Source organism: Microtus oregoni, unplaced genomic scaffold, assembly GCF_018167655.1.
Source record: "Microtus oregoni isolate MIOR12 unplaced genomic scaffold, Mior012 000030F_ref0000283, whole genome shotgun sequence".
Classification (NCBI taxonomy): Eukaryota; Metazoa; Chordata; class Mammalia; order Rodentia; family Cricetidae; genus Microtus; species Microtus oregoni.
This window is the reverse complement of record NW_024543089.1, coordinates 28,738,359-28,758,515: the sequence shown is the minus strand read 5'-3', so window position 1 is coordinate 28,758,515 and position 20,157 is coordinate 28,738,359. Positions and strand designations below refer to the sequence as shown.

At 37.7% G+C, this 20,157-nt stretch overlaps 1 protein-coding gene across 1 annotated transcript in view; it reads right to left on the bottom strand.

Moving 5' to 3' along the window:
• LOC121465269 (ephrin type-A receptor 6) overlaps positions 1 to 20,157 on the bottom strand; it is a 919,159-nt gene that overhangs the window by 132,058 nt on the left and 766,944 nt on the right. Inside the window, exon 14 of the mRNA XM_041678454.1 lies at positions 4,461 to 4,670. Within this exon, the coding sequence (XP_041534388.1) occupies positions 4,461 to 4,670 (210 nt within the window). The remainder of the gene's footprint in view (positions 1 to 4,460; positions 4,671 to 20,157) is intronic.

Below are 20,157 nucleotides of genomic sequence, written 5' to 3'. Positions count from 1 at the left end.
TGCATTTAGTAAATTCTCATTGCTTTTTGTTGTAATCTGTTTTTTACTTTTTTAATGTATTTATTTTAGAAACATTTATTTGGTCTCCATTTGATTAGGAAGAACTAGAATTGGTGTAGTGTACAGTTAGAAAGAACTTCTGTCTGGAAATTAAGTCAAAACTGTACACAGGTTTTTGACCACGGTGCCTCCCTATTTTTAAATATTTTATAGATCTGTTTGTTTCAATCCCCTTCTTATGTACATTATAAAAACATTTACAAATAGTGAGGCAATAGTACCTATATTGACAGAAAAAGGAAACAAAGTCTAATTTATAGTGGTGGAATGCTGGCATTTAGGGCATCTTGAATAGGGGTCTATGTATGATTAATAATGCCTCTCAATGACTAGCTGCTAAATCTACTTCTAATAATTCCTTCTTTTCTATATCATCCATGCCCAATTAATTATTGAATCTTGAAAATTATATGGTCATAATTATTTCAATCCTTTCTTTCCCTTTTTATTCTAGCTGCCATTACTTTAATTAAACCTATATGCGCTTTTGAGTCTGTAGCAATACTGCCTACATGAAATTCTACTACTAATTTCTTATCCTTTAACTCTTCATTTCTTTCTTTGTTCTTGTCAGCAACATCTACAGCATGAATCTGCTTTTTTGTTCTTGTATTTGTAAAAATCAGTGGCTTTTTCTTAGTTGCTATAGAAAAATCTTCAAATTCCTTGGAGTTCCATTCAAGAACCTTAATTATTGTTGAAGAATGTGACCCCCCCATTACTTCTCCTGGGCTCCATTTTAAACTGTCCATACTTCTGCCCACCTGTCTGTCCACACATTTACCTTTAAATACTTTTTTGTTTTCCCATTTTCTGTCCTTATGGGAAATGTTTTTCATCCAAAAGTGTGTGTAGTGATTTGAAAGACATTCCCCAAGGGGAGTGGCACTATTAGCAAGTGTGGCCTTATTGGAGGAAGTGCATCATTGTGGGGGTGGCTTTTCATTTAATGCCTAGTGTGGAAGACAGACCACTTCCTGTTGCCTTCAGGTCAAGATGTAGGACTCTCAGCTCCCTTTCAAACACCATGTCTGCCTGCATGCCACCATGCCATGATAGTAATGGAAGAAACCTCTGAAAGTGTGAGGCCTCTCAATTAAATGTTTTTCCTATGTAAGAGTTGCCACCATCATGGTGTCTCTTCATAGCAAGAGAAACCATAAGACAGTCTGTCTATATATTTTTATGTCATGATACTGTCTTTGCCAGTTTATAAAGCCTTGTTTAGGCTACTAATCTTTGTTATCACCGTGTTTCCTGTTTAGACTCCCATAACAACACTAAATGTATCAAATTAATGGGAAGTACAAGACTGACTTTAAAAGAATTGACCTCATTATTTTAGTATTGAATTTCATGCCCATTATAAAGGGAAGTAATCAAATTAACAATATTATACTTCATTTTTTCTTTCCCTTAGTCTCCCTTCCTTCCTTCCTTCCTTCCTTCCTTCCTTCCTTCCTTCCTTCCTTCCATCTTCTCACTGACCCAGAGAAGCTCAGTAATAAAAAGGGCTCAAAGGGGTGGGGCTCATGAATCTTATTGTGAAGGGGAAATAGAATAGACTTTGCCAGTGGACATGGAGAGAGGCTGGAAGGGGCAATGGGGATAGGGACAGGAGGGCTCTTGTCAGGGAAAGGATGGACAGAGAGTATTGGGTGAGACAACCAAAATCTGGGGACATCTCTGGGATGAGCTAGAAACCTAAAGCAATGGGAACTTCCAGGAACCTATGAGGGTAACCCTAGCTAAGACTCCTAGCAATACAGGATTGTAAATCCCAGTCTCTGGCCTCCATCTTTGGAGGCCCTGCCCCTGTGCCTGCCAGCCTTGACCCTTCCATCCCAAGGAGGGGCAAGGCATCTGTCAAACCTTGACCCCTCCCAGTGGAGGTCAGGACCATTCCCCCAGTCTATTTAAACTGCTCCCTGGGGCCACCTGAGAGCGCAAGAGGAGTCCTATTAAACCTGGATATCCTTAATTTTGCTTTTTGTGATTTGGCTTGATTGGGATTTTTGCATCAACAGAGGGCTCACGTTAGAAAATATTTCTAAAAGGGATACAGACACTGAACTGTCCATTTACTGTAACCAGGCAAGAGTTCCAGAGGAGAGACTGGGACAGCAGACCAACCACAAACTCTTTGACCTACAATTTATCCTGCCTACAAGATGTGCCGGGTAAACATAGCACAGAAAATATAGGAGTGACCAACTGATAATGAGCCCTTCTGGAGACACATACCCCGGGGAGCTCACCCCAAGGACCAGGAACCAGTGGTGGGATCCCCTAGAGAACTTAGATAGAACCAAACATGACTGTAAAGAAAAAAAAAACGTTGAAATGATTCCTAAGGATATTTTGCTATGCTCAGAGATGGATGCCTAGCCCAACTGCTGTCAGAGAGGCAAGTACAACTGATTGGAATAGATACAGAGACCCACAGCCCAACATTAGGCTGGGCTTGGAGAATCTTATGGAAGAGGGAGAAGGATTGTAGGAAGCTAAAGGGTCAAGGACACCACAAGAAAACCTACAGAACCAACTAACCTGGGCTCATAAAGGGTTTCAGTGACTGTAATGACAACCAGGGAACCTGCATGGGATTGACCTCTCTGCATTTATGTTACACTTGTGTGATGTGCTCTTCTTGTGAGACTACTGAGAGTCTCTGACTCTGATGCCTGCTTTTGGGACCTATTCCTCCTATTGCATTGCCTCATCCAGCATTAATAAAAGCTGCAGTCTTACTGCAGCTTGATATACCCTGCTGATCTCCATGGAAGACCAGTCGGTATTTGAAGAGAAACGGTGGAGGAGACATGGATGGTGGCATTGGGGGAAGAGAGGGGAGATAGGACTGGGATTAAAAGGAGGAGAGGCAAGGAAAAGTTTAAAACAAAAAGTAAATAAATAACAATAATGAAGAAAGAAAATAAAAGTTAGAAAAACAAAATAGCTACAGTATTTTCTAAATAGAAAATGGAGTTTAAAATACACTTTTTTTTTCTAAAATGACTAATGGATTTCCAAATTCTATGAATTTTTATTTTTAAAAAGTTTTTGGTTAAACTAAAAGATCAATGAATGCCTGTACTTTATATATCAGACTTGGAGATTAATCTATTTTCTATAGAACTCTATTTCATATTAAAACTGAGAAAATGCTGACAAATCATCATAAAACATTCTAAAAATTATAAGGGCACAATTTTTTATTAAGATATCAAACTCCCATCTATCTCAAATTCGAAATTTTGCAATATTGAATAGAAAATGAAATAAAAGAGAATTAATAGGTTGCCATTCAAAAATTATTTGAAATGTTAAGAAGGGAGAAAGAGTAAATATGTTTTGAATAGCTTCATAGACTTGCTTTTTCACTGAAGCTGATTTAAATCTCAAGTGAATCATTGGTGAGAATTTTAATAAACAAGTGATGACAGTCACAATTAAAAATCAACAGCTTTAACATACTTCAATAAAGATGGTAAGATTAAATTCTTCCAAACAGTATCCAAGGAGATGAATCCAGTGGATTGGCTTGGAGCATTCAGAAATATTTAAGATATTCATGGTGAATGTGACATTATATACTTTTTTTCAGAGCTCTTTTTAAATTTTTTTTAAACTACATACCAACCAGTTTTCCCTCCCTCCTTCCCTCCAGTCCCCTCCTCTTTCTCATCTACCCCTCTCCCCATAGGCTTCTCCCCATCTCCATTCAGAAAGAGAAAGGCCTCCCATGGGCTTGCACAAAGCATGGCACATCAGATCGAGTCAGGACCTAGCTTCTCCCTCTACATCAAGTTGGCATCAGGCAATCCTGCATGGGGAACAGGTTATGAAACGCCAGTTAAGTGCCAGGGAGAGGTCTTGCTTTCATTGTTAGAAGCCTTACCAGGAGACCAAACTACAGGATTGTCACACACATGCAGAGGACCTAGGTCAGTCCCATGCAGGCTCCGTAACTGTGGGTCCTGGGTCCATGAGCTCTGTTAGTCCCGCCATCCTTACCCCACCCCCTATGGTTCATGCAATCCCTCTTTCCTTTCTTCTGCAAGATTCTCAAGCTCAGTTATTGGATAGAGCATCTTTGATAGCAATTCGGGAAGTAAGGGGTCATCTTTGTGGACTCCTTGGAATCTCCCTGGTACCAGGTATCCCCCAATCCCGAAATACACCCCAATCAAGGTGTCTCTTTTGTTATTCTCCCCCTCCAACCTGCCCCTAACAACATTCCAAGCCTTGAAAAATAACAAATTCTTTTAACTAAGTAACACATTACTTAGAAAAAAATAAAAAGTGAAAACATGAGAGCGGGGAAACACAAACAATTATTCTAATCATGTTAGAGAACTGAAAATAAGCACGGTGATTGGATAGGGTATGGAACTCACAGTTGTTGTGTAAGCCGCTTCCGGATCATCCTCCAGTACTCGGGAGAGACCGAAATCAGAGACTTTGCACACTAAGTTGCTATTCACCAATATATTCCTGGCTGCTAGGTCTCGATGAACATATCCCATATCAGAAAGATACTTCATGCCTGATGCGATGCCCCGCAGCATGCCGACCAACTGGATGACAGTGAAGTGACCATCATGTTTCTGTGAGAGAATTATACCTGTTAGTTGACTGATATTAATACAATGTTCATGTGTATATGCAGTAAATGAAGCCATGACTACATATATATGTATATATATTTATATATGAATATGTATATATGGTTTTTTTTTTTTTTGAGACAGGGTTTCTCTGGAGCCTCTCCTGGTACCTGCTTTATTGACCAGGCTGGTCTTGAACACACAGAGATTCACCTGCCTCTGCCTCTTGAGTGCTGAGATTAAAGGCGTGTGCCGCCACCACCTGGCTAAACCATGGATTTATTTATTTATTTATTATTTATTTCATTTATTTATTATGTATATAGTGTTCTGCCTGTGTGTATACCTGCAGGTCAGAAGAGGATACCAGATCTCATATAGATGGCTGTGACCCACCATGTGGTTGCTGGGAATTGAACTCAGGACCTCTGGAAGAACAGCCAGTGCTCTTACCACTGAGTCATATCTCAGCACTTCCCCCGCCCCCCACTCCCCCCTTTTTAAATTTATTTATTTATTTATTAAAGATTTCTGCCTCCTCCCCGCCACCGCCTCGCATCCTCCTGAACATTAACCTTCATCAGGCAGTGAAAGGAGACAGAGACCCACATTGGAGCACCGGACTGAAATCTCAAGGCCCAGTTCAGGAGCAGCAGGAGAGAGAGCACGAGCAAGGAACTCAGGACCGCGAGGGGTGCACCCACACACTGAGACAATGGGGATGTTCTATGGGGAACTCACCAAGGCCATCTGGCCCGGGTCTGAAAAAGCCTGGGATAAAACCGGACTCACTGAACATAGCAGACAATGAGGACTACTGAGAACTCAAGAACAATGACAATGGGTTTTTGATCCTGCTGCAAGTACTGGCTTTGTAGGAGCCTAGGCAGTTTGGATGCTCACCTAACTAGCCCGGATGGAGGTGGGCGGTCCTTGGACTTCCCACAGGACAGGGAACTCTGATTGCTCCTTGGGCTGACAAGGGAGGGGGACTAGACGGGGGAGGGGGAGGGAAATGGGAGGTGGTAAACCATGGATTTATTGTTCAGGTTCTTTTGAAGGTATGCATCAATTCTACTGACAGTTGCTTGTCTTCCTAACACAATGCAAGACCCTTGTCTGACATTTAAAAGAGGAATAAAAGTTAACTAGGGGTGATGAAGAACTAAACACGGATAGAGGGCAGCCAGTCAAGTCGATCTCTAGAGAAAATGATGTCAAAGACTTTTCTTCTTTTTAAACAAGAACAAACTGAAGTAAAATGGTATGAGAGAAACGGCTGCAGAGAATACACAATGGGCCTTCCATAGCTATAAGCTTTGCTGGGGCTGCACAGGCAGGCAGAAGAGAAGCCAAACCTGCGATTGGGAGAAACTCATGTGGTAACTAGAAATACTGGGGACAATGGCAATCAGGCTAGGCATTCAGAAAAACAAAGATATATTAAACAAGAAATGGGTTTAGGAAAGCTGCAGACAAAATAGAAAAACACAAGTAAACAAAAATAACTAGATTTTTTCAAGTATATTGGACAAATATTTAAAGTACTAGCAATTGACTGGAAAGAAGGTATTTTGGCTCATGGCTAGAAGAATTACGCTAAATACCACAATGTGACTAATAAGCTAGGCAGGGTAATGTTACCTAACAATGAACACATAGCATCTTATCCACTCACCTAGAGTTAAAAACAATGCACAATGTATAAAAGAGTAAAGAAAGCAGTCTAACAGTATTGTGTGCAAAATGCAAGTACAGCAAAGGCAAATGCAGATAGCTGTCTCGATGTCAGATGCAAAGACAGGTAAAAATAATGCATATTAACATACTAATTGTTTGGAAACTCTTGTCAGCAAAGAGTTACAGAGCTAGCATAAAAGATTCAAGTCATTTTCATACACCAGGCCAAATTGTTTTATGAGTGATATTAAAAGTGGATATATATATATGTGGATTCATATATATATAAAGGGTATATAATACAACCACATATAAGGACATTTAAATTTTTCTGTACAAGCTGTTTGTCATGAATATTTGATATAAATCACACAATAGCTTAGATACAAGGGTGATGAGACTCACTACATTTCTCCCAGTTCGGCAGCCTCCTCCTCAATGCTGTCCCTTTGGTTATTCAGAAGAATAAGCTTACATACCAATGGTACAAATTTGGCCTTATCATATCATTTTATGTCTCGATATGTCTTAGATTATATCTCCAAAGTCAAGTGCAGAGTGGAGAAAGGAAGTTTATCTTAAAAGAAACTTCCTCAGAGCAAGTGTGTCCATTAAAGTAGGTTCTTCTGTATAATTAATTAATGTACAAGAGATAACCCAGCAAAGAAAATGCTTGGTGTTATTAGCCCTCAATGTTCCCAATCCATCTTCATAGACTGTCTACTGTTAGATGGAATTGGCCTCTTCTATCATGTGTTCTACCAACCTCTCTTCTATTAGCAATCTCAAAAGTTGAGAAATGAAAACATTAACTCTATTTTTCTGGAAAGGATTATGCTACACTTAAAAGGTAATTCTTTCTCAGAAAGAAAAATTCCTCCAGATCATAGTATTGTCAGCCAGAAGTGTTAAGCAGCAGGAGGAGTTCATGAACCATGAGGAATTAAAGAAGACCTTCCTCCCTTCTTTGTACAAGTGGAGTGATTCAACCCAGAGTTTACATGAGACTCAGTTAAAAATACACAACCACCTCCTGGATTGCTTTAATAATTGCTAATAGTTAATGAACCTCTGTTGTTATCACTTAAAATTTTATAACTATAGTGAATCAGAAAATTCTGTTTCCTGAAAAATATGTTGTTACTCTAAATACCTGTTTACATTAAAGCAAACAGGTATCCAAAGCCATGTGGAAATGTAGCTTACAATCTATCTTGAGGATGCCACAAAGAATAAAATTACTATTCAAAAAGTATGACTCTTTTTATTAGCAAATATGAACTGTAAAAAAGGAGTGAGTGGTGTGGGAGGTTCTTCTGTCTCTATGTTGCTTTTATTATTGTGATTATTTCAGGTCTAAGATAGCCAAGCAGCCAGGAACCAACAAGCGGCACTCTTCTCACTATAAGTGAGCTTCATTATGGTCTTTACATCCACATGCACATATACAAGCTATTTTGTTGAAAATTCTCATCCTATGATTTATGCATATCACTTGCTTTCCTTCTGATTACTGGTATCCTACCAATTTCTATAGATTCAGTCCTATTTTAATGATACATTTTTTTGTTCATTTTGCTTCTATTACTTAAATTTTATATATGAAAGAAAATATGTTTCTAAGACTGGTCAGTGTGTGTGTGTCTTCACGTGTATGTAACGTTGATATTTGGTATTTTCTATTGCTGTTTGTATTTTTAAATTTCTTTCTTTCTTTCTTTTTTTTTTTTTTGAGGCCAAGGTACTCACTGAACCTGCAATTTACTGATTCAATTTCATTGACAGGCCATTGAGCCATCTTCCAGCTCTGCTTCTGTAGCTTTAGGTTTGCAGGTGTGTATTGTTGTACCTTGCCCTTTATATGGGTGCTGGGATTACAACCTAAGATCCTTAATGTAGGCATTTTACTGACCGAACCATCTTTCTCATCCTGATAGTAACTAATTTTGTTTAGTATGATAATCTTCAATTCCACCCATATTCTGAAATAATTACATTGGTTCCATTCTTGCTTGATGGCCGAAGAATAGAACCTTATTTATATACACCATGTTTCTGCTTCTGTGCATATATCCATGGGCTCCTGTGCTGTCTTTAGGATGGGTCTGCTGTGAAGAGTGCTGGGATGAAGGTCCATGTAGGTGTCTCCATTTTATGCTGCCTTAGAATACTTCAGGTTGCAACCCATGAGTGGGTTATATGGCAGTTCTAATTTTAGTTTTCTGAAGATTATCCATGCTGGGCTTCAAATGACTGCACTGGTTTACATTCCCCCAAATGCCATTTAAAATGCCATTATCATATCTTCACCAACACTGCATCACATTCTTTTCAACCGCTTTAGCAACACAGAATTCCCATAGCATAACATTTATCCTTTTGAAGCACACAACCTAAAAGAACTTAAGAATATTTTTCATCACCCCCAAGAGAACCTCTTATGGACCATTTCACCCTGCTATGCTCAATAATCCTACTATGCTAAGCAGCTACAAACCTACTTTCTACCACAATGAGTTTTTACCTACTCTTAATATTTCCTAAGCAGAAATATGCAGCTTTTTAGGACTATCTTCTTTCAGGTTATAGCCTAATGTTTCTGAGGCTCATTCTCATAGTAGCATGTATCAGAGTTTTATCTCTGTATTGTTATATTTTATTCATTTTGCATTCATTTAAGGTTGGTGAATATTTGAATTACTCCCATGTTTTAGTGATTGGGTGTGTGAGATTTTAAGGGTTTATTTTAATGCTATTGTCAACACTTGAAGATACTTTGATTAACTGCTTTCCTGTCAGTTGCATGGCAATTTGTGTTCTACCAGTGGTAAGCACTGTTGTCTAAAAACTGAGATGCTGGTGTGTTAAAGCAATCTGAACTACTTTGTTCATGTTGTTTCAGAGACCACACAAGGTTTATTATCGTTTCTAATTCATTTGGCCAAGAAATCTTACTGAGTCCATAAAATCTAAACCATTTTCATAAGAACAACATGGCATATGTCTGATTTTTTATCACTAGGTCTGTATTTTTGTGAATGTTATAAAGTTCTAATAGGTAAAAAGTTCAGGAATCTAATATGAATCAAGACAGTAACATTCAAGTAAAAATAGATAGTTATTATTAAGTTCTTCTCTGCAACATGCAGAGAAATCTGCATCGTCCTTGGTATTTCAGAGAAGCATCAGTTTCCCTAAATCCTGTTGTTGATTAGACCTCTGTGAGGCAGACTAAAAGCAAGACTGGACATGGGGGACATTAAAGGACAATGCATTAAAAAACAGGCCTTTAGGGGTGGGTTTGGGGCTTGTGTATTTACAATAATCAATTACCCATTCAGATTGACCCAGGAAAGTCTAATGGCCTTTGGGTATTCAACTTTCTGTAGCCATGGTTATTCTCAAGACAGGAAACTCTGAGAAAAAACATTAGCCTCCAAAGTGCCAGAAGTCCCAGCATGTAGGGCATTCAATCTGGTCGCTTACCCTAATGTGGTAGTTTTTTAATGCAAATCTTCTTTTGCTAATCTATTACCCTGATCAGCTGCCTGTGACAATTTCTACATCTTTCAATCTGCCTCCTTAGCTCATCATCCATTTGTTTGTCCATCCATCCATCCATCCATCCATCCATCCATCCATCCATCCATTGTTCATAAAATATCATGTAGGTGAAAGGTAAACTCCAAAAGTAATTGAATATTATTTGTGGTATGCATATCTTAATTGCTCCCACACTGGCCTGGGGGAAAAAGTACACATTTATAAATCACTATAAAGCAGTGATATGGGTACTTTTCCATTTAATGCCCCCCTCCAAAAAAACCCTGTGGGATCTAAGTGTAGTTTTTATCACCAACATGTACTGGTGGAATTAGTATTTATAAACACTACACAGTAGAACTTTCTAAACTATGAGACCCAACTCTACATGGAATCATGTGATTGGGTGTGGGCTCAGCAATATCTGATAACAGTAAAAGGCTTAAGACTGTGCAGTGACCAAAAATTAATTTAAAACAATTGCGTGACAAATCCAGGCATTTCCAGCAGTGTTTGCTCATGTTGTACTGTTGAGACTTCACTGCTGTACTGGCTCTGAACACTCACGTGTGCTGTCACTTTACGGTGTGCATGCCATGTAGTACCAAGGGATACTGCTTGAAATACAGCAGCTCAGATACCAGACTCACATGTTATGAACTGCAGTGTTTTTACTAGACATGTAAAGATTCCTGCTGTTATGCAAATATAATGCTTTAATCATGGAAAACAAAGAAAATATTTTCTTGCATAACTTTTCAGCACATAAGTATCACATTGGTATATTTTTGAATTGCATTGTATTAGGATGGTTGAGTTAAAAATTTTCTAATTGAGGAGCCGAGGTGAGATTCATAAAGAATATTATTCAATCAATACTAGTTTGGAATAAGTACAGAATTTCTAATAATATCTGAAAGCATGCTAATAGTAGTATTTTATTTATGTTTTTATGAATAAAGCTTGCCTTAAAATCAGAGGGCAAAACTAAGCCACTAGAGGCCAGATAGTGGTAGTACACACCTTTAATACCAGGATTCAGGAGACAGAGGAAGATGCATCTCTATGAGTTGAAGGCCACACTGAACTACACGAGATCAATGAAGAAACAGATCCAGGTTAGTGGGGGCTCACACCCTAAATCCCAGTACTAGGGAGTCACAGGCCTTTAATCCCAGCACTAAAGGGGAATATAAAATGGGAGAAGACAGACATTCAGGACTCTGTATGCAGTTGCCTAGTCTTGGCAGAGGTAAGACTTCTCTAGTGGCTTGACTATTTTGCTTTTCTAATCTTTAGCTTGAACCCTGGGTACTGTCTCTCAGTATTTATTATTCATGCTACAGTTGCTAAATGTACTATTATTTTGTATTACATATTTATGCAAAGTAACACTCTCACTATTGATAGTTCTGAATAAAAATATTGATGAACTATGGAAGCCATTAATGATGCTCTATGTTCCATATTTTCAAGTATTCAGCATAGATTCAATTATTTTAAAATGCATTTTCAAAATTTTAAAAAATATTTAATTATTTTTAAAATAATATGTATGTATTATGAGTACATATGTACGTGCATGAGAAGTGTGTGAGTACAGGCATGGACACGCCTTGTGTACAACAGAGGACAACTCAGGGATTTCCCTTCCACTTTACTGGAGGCAGGATATCTTGTTCATGTGAGTAACCAGGTTGTCTGGTCTGTGAGCATCTGAAGATGATCTTTTTTTTCCTCTGCTTCCCATCTTGTCAGAGGAGCCCTATGAGTACAGAAACTATGTCATCTGGCTTTGGTTGGGTGCTGGGGACTCAAACTCATTTCATTACACTAGTTCTGCAAGAACCTTACCCTCTGATCTGACACCCTACCACAAACAGCTAATTATTTTTAAAATATACTTATTTTATGTGTATGAGTGCTTTGCCTGCATGTATAAGTGTGTGCCATGTACATGCCGGCTGCCTTGGAGGTGAGAAAAGGGTTAAAATGTCCTTAAAACTGGAGTTATTAATGGTGTGTAGCCATGTGGGTACTAGGAACTGAGCTGAGAGGAGTTATTAATGGTTGCATAGCCATGTGGGTACTAGGAACTGAGCTGAGAGGAGTTATTAATGGTGTGTAGCCATGTGGGTACTAGGAACTGAGCTGAGAACCTCTGCAAGAGCAAGGACTGTAAACTACTGAGCCATGAATCCAGCCTCCAAGTTTTTATTCCTTATGAGCAGATAACCACATCCCTCCCATAAGTGAAAAAATTTCCTCTTGTTTTTAAAAGATAATGAAATCATGTATATACAAAAAAATTGATTTAAATAAATACTTTCTTACTAGTAAATGATTTGTTACCAGTAATTGGTTGATTTCTACACAGATATTTTTTTATGTACATACCTGCCTAAAGTTATATAAAAGTTTCTTGGTAAAAGGAATTGTGAGTATAAAAGCTTAATAAGCCCTTAATTAGAGAGCATGCATTCATATTTATTAGGATTATCAGAAAGAGAGCTAGCCTCATCTTCACCTAGCCTTGGATAGTTTGGGCAGTACTACTTAGCATAATAAAATATGCTGTAAATTATCTCTGAGACTATTAAACCAAAACATAGCAAACAAGAACATTCCAGACAACTCAACAAAGTCTATTCTATTCTATGTCAGTCTAAGAAGAATAGCCTCATTTATTCACAAATGAGGCACTATGCTATATTTTTCTCCAGAAACAATGTAATTGTGTTCTCCAAACAAAAAATCTATATCCCCTTTTCTACTCATTGACAACATCACTTTTACAAATTCCGTTCAGGACTTGGCTTTCTTGTGTATGGTATGTGGTTAATAAAGAGTGACAGAATTTAAACAAACTTTTTTAGCATCTCGGGGTGTACTGATTGCTATTGTTATGACATTCCTATTGTTTTGTATAAAATAGGTTGTTTTCTTAAGACTGGGCAAGAGTCTTACCCCTTTTATATAGCACTTCTGTCTTCTGTAACAACATTCACCTTGCTACTATCCACAGCGTAGTGCTTGATAAATATTAATTCAAATCCAATTGAATTGTTTACGAGAGGGGGAGAAAAATGTGAGAATGCTGAAATTTAATATCTTTGGGCTTCCTGCTGGAGATTAATCAAAACAAAAGTGTGATTTTTTTTTATATGACATATGGTTTCTTCCCCGAAAGGCAGATCCAAATGAAGGCAAGAGGTGACATATTTACACAATGCATTTGGAACTTAGTAGCTAGAATTCTGTTTGTTTTTACACTGTTCTTTCTTTGCTTTCTCAACCTCACTGCTGAGAAACAGGGGATTTATCCTCTAACTGACAGGAAGGGTGAGCCTGATTGGAAGGGTTTTCTGAGAGCTATACATAATAATGACTACTATTCTGAACGCTGCAGAGAGCTCCATCACACCCTCCCTCATTCCCGGGGGCACAGCATCCTCTAGATCTAAGCTGTCACTGGCACATCACATCATCTCTGCAGTAACTCCAGCTGTTTTGATGGTGCTCAGGACCTTTCTCTGTGAGTTGCACCCACAGACACATTAAGCTTTTCAAAGTTCATTCTTAGAGTTGAGGTAGCTGACCTAAACTCAGAACAAATATTGGATTAGAATATCATGGTGTCCAAAGTCATGATATGATTGTCTGTTGAGTTTGACTTTTTGATAAATATGTGCAAGTCCTACAAAAACCAAAATCTTATACTGTTACTGCCATCACCTAACACTTTTCAGTCAGTGATCTTTAGTGATAGAACAATATGTAATGTTTCCATCATGAAATTGAAATTATGACTCTCCTTTAGATCTTTGGTCCCTTGTGCTTATTTTGATTTATCTTTTTGTCCATTCAATTCACTTCTAAAACTGGTAACAGCTAATATGCTGGGCTTATACAGTCCCTCCTCAAGGGTTACTGACCTGCTTTTCTTCCCCTGAGCTTTTCATGATGAGTTTTATCTTCTAAGTGGTGTTTTGTATAATTACATGCCCTGGGACAGTATTTATCACAGTTCTACTGTAGGGCAATGATTGCTAGATTGATAGAGGTCAGCATGAAAACCCAAAACCAAGAAAGGTGCTGTACTTGAGAGACAAAAATAAAACAGTAAAAATAAGTGAGATACTTTCAAAGAATGACGCTAAAACAAATATGAGAATGGTCCAGAAAAGCATGTTATAATGGAACCTGTGACTAGTTCTCAGCACATACCAATGATTCATATTAAAGATGAGTTAGTTTGGCAAGAGAAGGGAAAATCAGCGAAGCTGGAATTTGCTACATGGGGAGAGTAAGAGAGGACCTGAGAAGGTTGAGAAGGTAAAGTCAAGGAGAGCCATGAAAGTCATCATAGTTAAATGTTTTTTCAAAATATGAGGAGAAGTTGGGGAATTATTTCATAATAAGTGAAGAATGTTACATTCTTATTTTCATGTGGACAGTAGAAGCAGTGAGATAAGTTTAGAAATTAATAGGATAAGCCAAGAGGAAGATATTGGCTTGAATGAAGTTCAAGATTAATTTTAGAAGCTGCCTGCCAAAGCCTGTGATTAACCAAACAGAAGAGAGCACTGATTTGGGAATGTCATTTATTTTTATATGACTGAATCTACCTTGTCATGTTCATCCTCATACTCTAAGGGTCTATCCCAGGACTGGCAAGTGATAAATCCTCAAGAAATACCCACTGAATTAAACTGTTGAATGCATTTTTCTTTTAGAGAGAGAAGCCATTCAAATCTTTGGTAAGCAGTAAGATACATTTCTTGAACGATTTTTTCAAAGAAAAATATATTTGCTAGGATTTTCCCCAAGATTATCATATATGAACAGGCTTAGAAATGCTGATTACACTCAGAGCTATCTCCACTTTTAAAAGCAAGATCCGTTGACTATAAATAACAGATCTTTACATTTCTGCTACAGAGCTAGAAAAGGGGGGACAAATATCATACACTATTTCTGTTATATATTTTGGGGTATTATTATTGAAGAATCTTGGTTATATTGAGACTACCAACAAAATATACTTAGAAACTACAAAAAAATCTGAGTACCATAATATAAATCAATGTCCTTAAGTTGTTGCTGAAAAAGGTGCAGTACTCTATAAAAGGTATATCAGTCTAGTGATTCATGACCTGGAAAGGTTAACTATGAGTGATAACTTTACCTAGTCGATGACAAGTCAGTCCTCTTGAGCAGAATACTAAAATTACTCATCATTCATTGAATGCATATTTATAGGGGATCCAATTCTCAGCACTAGACCTTGGTTTCCTATGATGAATAAATTACACACATGGTGCAATAAGTATTATTGGATAATGACAGTGCCTTAAGGTCTAATAAGAAGTTACTAAAGTTTGTTTCATGTGTATGTTAGAGTATCTTTTTTTTGTTTACCTACTATAGGTTATGTGAAATGCTTACAACCTTTTAAAATGTACACAGTGGAATTTTCTTTCAGTTTTAAAGAATGAAGTTATTCTGTATGATATGATTCTGTATGATCCACCAAATGGATCATCACAGTAACTAAATTAAGACAGTCCCAGAAAGACAAATTCACATATTTTCCGCTATTTGTTGGTCCTAGATTTTATATAGTTACATAAAGGTATACACAAACAGATATGAAAGTAGAAGCAAAACTATCTAGTTGAAAGGGGAGAGATGAGAAGGGAAAGAGTATGTGAGAGCTAGTGGGAATGTGTTCAAAGTATATTGTGTACTTACAGGAAACAACCTTAAAAAATAAATAAATAATAAAATTGAAGATGTTATATAAAACCAAACAATAATTACAATTAGAAGGCTTAGCTGAAACCTGAAAAATTATTATTGTAAAATGGCTGTATGAGAAGTGGTTTCTAAGAAACGCATGTCATGTACTATGATTTTTGTCAAGAACCTATGACCAATGAGTTCATGGACCCTAAGGGGACCCTCTCATTATTATTTTGCTAAATGACCATAGTATCTGACCACATTCTGATAAGGAACTCTGTATTCATAGACGCAGGAAGCTCTCACTTTTCATCTGAGAAACTCCTTTTTGCAGTTGCTCGCATTTAAGAACCAGACTCTTAGTCAGTCTAGGTGCAGAGAACATGGGTCTGCGGAGAGTTGAGACACAAATGGGACATGTATATCATGCTTTCTTCACTGTTCAGGGACCACCAAGTAACAGAGGGCTGAAAGATTACAAAAGTCAGAGGGTAGGGATGATCAGGACACGACTTCGGGACATGACATGATTATTGCTCTCATGAGCTCATAGCAGGTATGCTTGGCTCTATAAGACCTGCACAGAACACATTCTAGCAGGCATAGGGCAAGAGCTGACAAGGTTCCACCTATACCCAAGGAACTATAGACAGTTGTTGGCTGCTTGGAGAGGAAAATCAGTTTTTCACGTAGTGGTAGGCTTGTAATGCCCCTGTTGATGCATGAGTATATGAATGAGCATTATTAATCAGATTTGATGAGTTACATAAGCAAGAGAATAGACTATGTACTTGGGGCACAGGGTCAGGATGCTAGAGGTTAGAAGAGTTGGAAGAAGTGAGTAAAGAGTGAGTAAGATAAAAATACCTTGTATTCAAGCATCAAATACTGTGTGGTGCCCAGTCCTTACTGATATGTTTGCTATATAACAACTATACTGAAGGTTCAGGGAAAACCACAGAAAAAGGGGAAGACAGATTGTAACAATTCAGAGGACCAGGATATCTGCTTCTAGATAGTGTTCTACAGATATAACAGGGAAAACGAGCCCAAGAAATCTCAACAGTATGTTTGCCTGAACAAGATTGGCATGAGGACAACAGGCATTGACAAGCCACATTGAAAAGAAAAATCCCTCTTGGTTCCATATCTAGAAGAAAAGGTCAATGGCTGCTGAGAGAGGGAAGAAATCAATCACTTCCAGGGAAGAGAAGTGATAGCGATAGGGAGTGCAAAGGTTGTTTAATCCAAAGTAGTTCACCTGGGATACATATATATCTGAGCAAAATAAATGGACTCAATAGGTTGGACAGGCAAGTGTGCATATATGCATATGCACTCATGTATATACACATATATCCATATGTAAAACATGTAACAATAATAATTAAAAAGAGAACGTTAATTCAGGAAGGAAGGGACATGGGAGGAATTGGAAGGAGAGGGAGATGCATGAGTATTGTAGATGCAGTGCTCATGTATGAAGTTCTCAAAAATTAAATGTATTAAATAAAAAGAAATTCTATTTGAATATATTTAATAATTTAAATATAATAGCAAAACTATTATATTTATAAAAGAAAAGGAATGTATTGGTTTACAAAACTGGTATATAAACCCTGGGAACTGTATGCTTCTTTTCCCCCTGTTTCTGTGTTACCAGGTGCTACTGTGAGAAAACAAGATTGTCTTCAGATCATAGGAGATAAAAGATTATAGTCTGTGAGAGCATAGCAAGAGGAGCTATCCTTTGTCTTCTATAGACCATTGTTCCTATAATATCTTCACCCATATAGTCTTTGTGCTTTCCTTTCTTTCATTTTGATTTCCATTTTTCTACTATTTGGGCTTACAAATCCACTCAAAAGATGAAAAGTCTTCAAAAAGAATGTGAATTATATTGTCGATTAACCTGCTAGTATGAGTTTCTCAAACTCCATGTGCTAAGATATTTACAAATGAGGAGATGAGAGCTTAGATCTGGGTTAGATAAACTTAAGAATGGTTGTGGAAAAGTAGAGAAAGGTCTAACCTTGGGGCACAAGGAAATGGGGAAGATTTGTGTTATCCCAGTAAGAAATGAGTATTTGAGGATGTGGGTAATGAACATGAAGACACAGCTATATGACAGAAATACCTTGAAGAAAAGTTTGCTGAGGGAAGGTTTTGTAGAACAAAGTATTCCTTTCCCATGTTAATAGAAAACTCCCAGCTCTATTTCTTATTGAATGTTACATCCGTTTGCTGGACTCTGTGAAAGACTTTTATGGTCTATCTAGGGATGTATGTGCTATCTTTCAGAGAAATATTTGTGGGAAAATGCATTCTGAGTTCTAAACAATCTACTTATAGGTGACTTTGAAGAAGACAGTCCATGGGGGACTATTTTTATAACTAAAGTTTAAAGTTAAAATCCAGTGTGGATGTGTTTCTGAATCAGAAAATCAGCCATACTGTGACTGTTTGGCATGTTCTTGAATCTCAAAAAGAAACAGCGAGGGTTACTTGTAGATTTGAAAAAATAGTAAAATACTAATTGAAAAAAATAAAAGCCATTGCTTATTTTCTATTGATAAGTCTGTGATTTTTTTTGTAGTTTCCCCATTGAAAGTCTAAAATTTTTATGAATGCTTAATAAATATCTCAATGGATCTATTAATATCTTAATATTATGATGTAGTGGTCATCATGAATTTTTAATTTATATTAGAAAGTTGTAGTTTTAGTTATAGGTAAGAGAAGGCAGCCTGTAGAATCAGAAACCAAAAGTCATTTTTTATATTCCTACAAAATTGAGGGAGGAAAGCAGATATGGATTTGTAAAACATAGCAGCTAGATTTTAGAATTATATTGAAGAACTTAAAATGGATCTGAATATAACATAACTTAAGCATATCAAGCTTACTATTAAACTTAGGACTTTTTTCTTTTTAAACTTTTTGGTAAGGTTTTCATGAACATAATCTATGTTACTTACCATTTACAGAATTTATATGAAGGCAAGAAAATGTAAAGTTGTATGGGCTTGTATTTGGGGCAGAACATCATTGAAGCACAACAGTGTTGCTCTGGGAAGGATTTGTAGAATCTATCTGTGTATATTTACAAAGACTTCAGCACTTAATTATGTAAATCCAGAACACAGAGGCCTATATTAATTATAAACTGGTTAGTCTATTAGCTTAGGCTTCTTATTAACTCTTACGTCTTAAATTAGCCCACAATTTTTGTCTATGTTAGTCATGTGGCTTGGTAACTTTTATCAGTGAGGCATTCTCATCTTGCTTCCTCTGTGTCTGGCTTCCTCTGTGTTGACTGCAGACTGAACTTTTCCTCTTCCCAGAATTCTCCTACTCTGGTTGCACCTCCTATACTTTCTGCCTGGCTACTGGCCAATCAGCATTTTATTAAACCAGTACAATTTATAAAACTTTATAGTGTATAAGACCACTGTCCCACAGCAGACCCCCCCAAATCTGCTTGCCATATAATAATCAAAACACTAAACATACACAATAAAGAAATAATATTAAGAATTGCAAAGGATAAAGGCCAAGTAACATATAAAGGCAAGCCTTCAGAATTATACCTGATTCTCAGTGAAAACTCTGAAATCCAGAAGGTACTAGACAGATGTGCTGCAGAAACTGAAGTAATAAGAGTGGCGGGGCTGCGTTCCCAGCACCCAGGCCTCCTGCTCGGCTAGTTTATGCCCCGAAATAACAACACACAAACTGTATTCATTTAATCACTGCTTGGCCCTTTAGCCCTAGCCCTTACTGGCTAATTCTCACATCCCGATCAACCCATCTCTAATAATCTGTGAGAACCGGTCTTACCGGGAAGATTCTAGCCTAGTCCATCCTGGGTCGGAGCTTCATCCCGGGAGCGGGGCATGGCTCCTCTCTCTGAGGCATCTGCTCCCGAGAGAGCAGAGCTGTGGAGTCTCTGAGCTCACTTCCTCTTCCTACCAGCATTTTGTTCTGTTTACTCCTCCCACCTATCCTCTAACCAATAAAATGGGCCAGGGCAGTGCCTTTATTAGCCAATGACCTTCCTCCATCATTTCCCCTTTTTCGGTTTAAACAAAAAAAAGGCTTTAACATAGCAAAATTACATATAACAAAACAGTTATCAAGTAAAAGTTACAATAATCTTTATCATAACTAAGGAAAACTATAACTATAACTAACTATTCTTAACTCCATCAAAGACTCCAGAAAGATACAATATTACCTAAGTAAACAAGAACTAAGAAACTTCAAACTCTAGAAATGACAGAGACATCTCGCTGCCTGGATAGTCACCCAAAGTTCCTCTGTACCGTTGGGGCATCCATCTTCAGCCTTCAGGCCCATGGTATCCAGCAGACATTTCCATAAAGCAGGAAAATTCAAAGTCAGTTCAGTCACTATTTGTTGTGTCCTGCAGAATGTCTCACAGACTCTCTCATGAATCAGGAACCCCAAAAGATCATCTCACCTTAGGCAAGTTCAGTAGTCCTCTCTCTGCGGGTTC